This window comes from Myotis davidii, unplaced genomic scaffold, assembly GCF_000327345.1.
Source record: "Myotis davidii unplaced genomic scaffold, ASM32734v1 scaffold1622, whole genome shotgun sequence".
NCBI lineage: Eukaryota > Metazoa > Chordata > Mammalia > Chiroptera > Vespertilionidae > Myotis > Myotis davidii.
The window spans coordinates 457,056-461,259 of NW_006293535.1; the positions used below are offsets into that span (position 1 = coordinate 457,056).

Below are 4,204 nucleotides of genomic sequence, written 5' to 3' on the forward strand. Positions count from 1 at the left end.
AAACTGAAAATGGAACTCCCATTTGACCCTGTGATCCCACTTCTAGGAATATATCCCAAGAAACCAGAAACACCAATCAGAAAGGATATATGCACCACTATGTTCATAGCAGCACAATTCACCATAGCTAAGATCTGGAAACAGCCTAAGTGCCCATAAGCAGATGAGTGGATTAGAAAACTGTGGTACATCTACACGATGGAATACTACGCTGCTGTAAAAAAGAAGGAACTCTTACCATTTGCAATGGCATGGATGGAATCGGAGAGCATTATGCTAAGTGAAATAAGCCAGTCAGAGAAAGATAAATATCATATGATCTGACTCCTACGTGGGATATAATGATCAACAAAATTTGATGAACAAGAATAGATCCAGAGACACTTTTCTATTGGAAGAACTTGTTTCCAGCGTCCCACCAGGTTCAGAAACCAGTCTCTGAAGCAAAAACAGCCCTTTACAGGCAACGCTGTCCCGCCTTCTACGGGGAGCAGGCCCAGAGCCTCGGGCACTAAAGTCACTCTCGGGGCAGAGACAACAACGAGCTGCAGATGTTATTCTGTAAATCAGAAGACGCCTTGATCAATAAGCTAAATTTATTGGGAGTCCTGTTCGTTTTCGCTAGCGCTAGCGGGCCCAGGGGAACTCTTGCTTCTCGGTTGTGAGGCGAGCAGGAGGCAGCTGATCCACGATTCTCTCTCATCACTGATGTTTCTCTCTCTCCCTCTCCCTTCCTCTCTGAAATCAATAAAAAGCCCTGGCTGGTGTGGGTCAATAGATAGAGCATCGGCCTGCGGACTGTAGGGTCCCAGGTTCGATTCCAGTCAGGGCACATGTCTGGGTTGCAGGCTCGATCCCTAGTGGGGGGCGTGCAGGAGGCAGCCGGTCCATGATTCTCTCTCATCATGGATGTTTCTGTCTCTCTCTCTCCCTCTCCTTTCCTCTCTGAAACCACGTGTTCCTGGGCGGGGCCTGTTTTATATTTTAACTCCGAACGTGACCTTTAGCATCACCAGTTTGCCCACGTACAGCTTTTGCTCCAAAGACGTTAAACTGCAGCAGCAGTGGCTGGACTGTAGACGTGCTACCCTACCTTTCCGCTCAGCAGACGCTGCACACACAGGCCCCTGCATTCCAAGGGCAGGTAACCCGCAGCCCAGGCTAACGGGGGTCTCAGGGTGCCTTCCTGGGCGACAGGCTATAGTGCCTCTCGCTGCGAGCGAAGGTCGCACTGCGTCTATCCATCCCTTTGGTAAATGGCTCCCCATCATCTAACACCATGAAAGGCTTGAATAAAATCCACAAACGACAAGTGCTGGGGAGGATACGGAGAAAAGGGAACACTGGTGCACAGCTGGTGGGAGTGCAGACTGGGGCAGCCACTATGGAAGACCGTACGGAGTTTCCTCTAATGATTAAAAACGGAACTCCCACCAAACCTGTTTGGCTCAGTGGATAGAGCGTCGGCCTGCGGACTGAGGGGTCCTGGGTTCGATTCCCGTCAAGGGCATGTACCTGGGTTGCGGGCACATCCCCAGTGGGGGGTGTGCAGGAGGCAGTTGATCGATGTTTCTCTCTCATCGATGTTTCTAACTCTCTATCCCTCTCCCTTCCTCTTAACTAAATTTACAGCCTAAGTGCCCGTCAGCAGCTGAGTGGATTAAAAACCTGTGGTCCATCTACACAACGGAATACTACGCTGCTGTAAAAAAGAAGGAACTCTTACCATTTGCAACGGCATGGATGGAATCGGAGAGCATTATGCTAAGTGAAATAAGCCAGTCAGAGAAAGATAAATATCATATGATCTGACTCCTACGTGGGATATAATGATCAACAAAATTTGATGAACAAGAATAGATCCAGAGACACTTTTCTATTGGAAGAACTTGTTTCCAGCGTCCCACCAGGTTCAGAAACCAGTCTCTGAAGCAAAAACAGCCCTTTACAGGCAACGCTGTCCCGCCTTCTACGGGGAGCAGGCCCAGAGCCTCGGGCACTAAAGTCACTCTCGGGGCAGAGACAACAACGAGCTGCAGATGTTATTCTGTAAATCAGAAGACGCCTTGATCAATAAGCCAAAGTTATTGGGAGTCCTGATCATTTTCGCTAACGCTAGCAGGCCCAGGGGAACTCTTGCTTCTCAGATTCTGGGGCCCAATATGGTGGAAGTCTTCCCCATTTATACGTTTTCCAAATTTGGAACGAGACCTCCGGACCTTCTTGAGAAAAAGTCATGTTTGCGGAGACAGGGCCGTGAGGCCGTCTCCCAAGCCCGGCCCGGCGTCAGCACTGACAGCGCTGTCTGGGGCAGGGTTTATGGCCTCTCTGGAGTGGGGAGTCGTCTTATTTTCCCTGTTATTTCAGCAAGAAAATGTCTTCAGAAGCCAGAATAGCAGGGTTAACATTTTAAACAGCAGTTTTTGCCGAAACCGGTTCGGCTCAGTGGATGGAGCGTCGGCCTGAGGACTGAGGGGTCCCAGGTTCAATTCCAGTCAAGGGCATGTACCTGGGTTGCGGGCACATCCCCAGTGGGAGATGTGCAGGAGGCAGCTGATCGATGTTTCTCTCTCATCGATGTTTCTAACTCTCTCTCTCCCTTCCCCTCTGGAAAAATCAATAAAAAAAAAATTTAAACAGCAGTTTTTACCCCAGATGGAGTCACTATGCGTCACAAACAACACACGGGAGGAAACAGAAATACCCACCTCGCTTGTGACCGCGACACTCCTCCAGGCTAATGAATGTGTCTGAATCGGCCATGTACAGGACGGTCTGCGGCAAGATGTGGACGTTCTGCAGAGAGGAAATTAACTGGGATCAGAGCTCAGGAACCCAAGAGTGCTTCTGGGGTTAAAGTCTCACCCCCGTCCCGGCGGCGGCTGTCCCTCTCCCGCCCCCCTCCGGTCGGTCAGTGCTGGCCTTCTGAGTCCCTCCACTTCTCATTCATTTTTTCACTCATGCGCTCGCACTTTCAGCTCAGTCATTTGTGAAACATCGATTATTTCTTCCAGGCAGACTCATCCCGACTCGCTCAAGACGTTCATTTTCATGGTGATTTAAGCTCTTAAACGAAAACATTAAATACCAGCAAAAACCCAACAAAAGAAACCAAAGGCCACTTGCTCTATCTGAGCAGGCTCTGCAGGAACAGAAGGTGCTCGGCAAGAGGGAAGGTTCGCCTGCATCACACTCTCATTCCATTAACTGTTCCAGGCCTCCCTTCCACCAGAGCGACCAGTGTGCGTACCATCACCCCGACACACACACCGCCTTGTATAGTCTCTGCAGCTCGCTTCCTTTCCCACTTGACTTAAGATTGTTTCCCCCAAGAGATAGTTTGTTATTTTTAATACAGCTTTATTGATTTCAGAGAGGAAGGGAGAGGGAAAGGGAGAGAAACAGCAATGATGAGAGCCGATCATTGATCGGCTGCCTCCTCCACGCCCCCACACTGGGAATCGAGCCTGCAACCCAGGCGTGTGCCCTTGACCAGAATCGAACCCGGGACCTTTCAGTCTGCAGGCCGACGCTCTATGCACTGAGCCACACCGGCCAGGGCTCCCCCAAGTGCCACTGAATAAAAGGGACGAAGAGTCTATATAGACCTAAATAAATGAACACTTTGAAACAAGACCTGAACATACAGGTTCAAAGTATGTCCCCACCAAACACTCGCTGCAGTGGAAAAGAGTTAAGTTTACAGAAGCGACATCTGGCTGACACCATGTTACTACTACTACTACTAATAATAATAATAATAATAATAAATCAAAGGTAAGATCAGCAATGATGACAGCACGGCATCAGCCAACAATACACAGTGTCAACCTAAGCCACATCGGAAGTTTTATAGCAAAACCCGCCGGCCATGGGCATGCGTGTCCGAGCTGTGAGAGTCCAGGGAAAGCCTGGAGAAAAGGCTCCAGGACAAAGAATCAAAAATCAGGACAAGGACCGACCTAGGAACCAGGAGGTCAGGGTTGGATTCCCGGTCAGGGCAGAGGCCCGGGTTGAGGGCTCGATCCCCAGTGGGGGGCGTGCAGGAGGCAGCCGATCCAGGATTCTCTCTCATCATGGATGTTTCTCTCTCTCACTCCCTCTCCTTTCCTCCCTGAAATTAATTTATATATATATATATTTAAAAACAAAAATAACTTGAATTAATTCGGGAGATATCTTTGGGGCAGATTCAATTGGGACA

General features: G+C 49.4%; 1 protein-coding gene across 1 annotated transcript in view; it reads right to left on the minus strand.

Annotated features, from left to right (window-relative positions):
- The window catches only part of FBXO22 (F-box protein 22), a 10,894-nt gene that overhangs the window by 5,733 nt on the left and 957 nt on the right, over positions 1-4,204 (minus strand). Inside the window, exon 2 of the mRNA XM_006767202.2 lies at positions 2,709-2,803. Coding sequence (XP_006767265.1) covers positions 2,709-2,763 — 55 coding nt within the window. The 5' untranslated portion in view covers positions 2,764-2,803. The remainder of the gene's footprint in view (positions 1-2,708; positions 2,804-4,204) is intronic.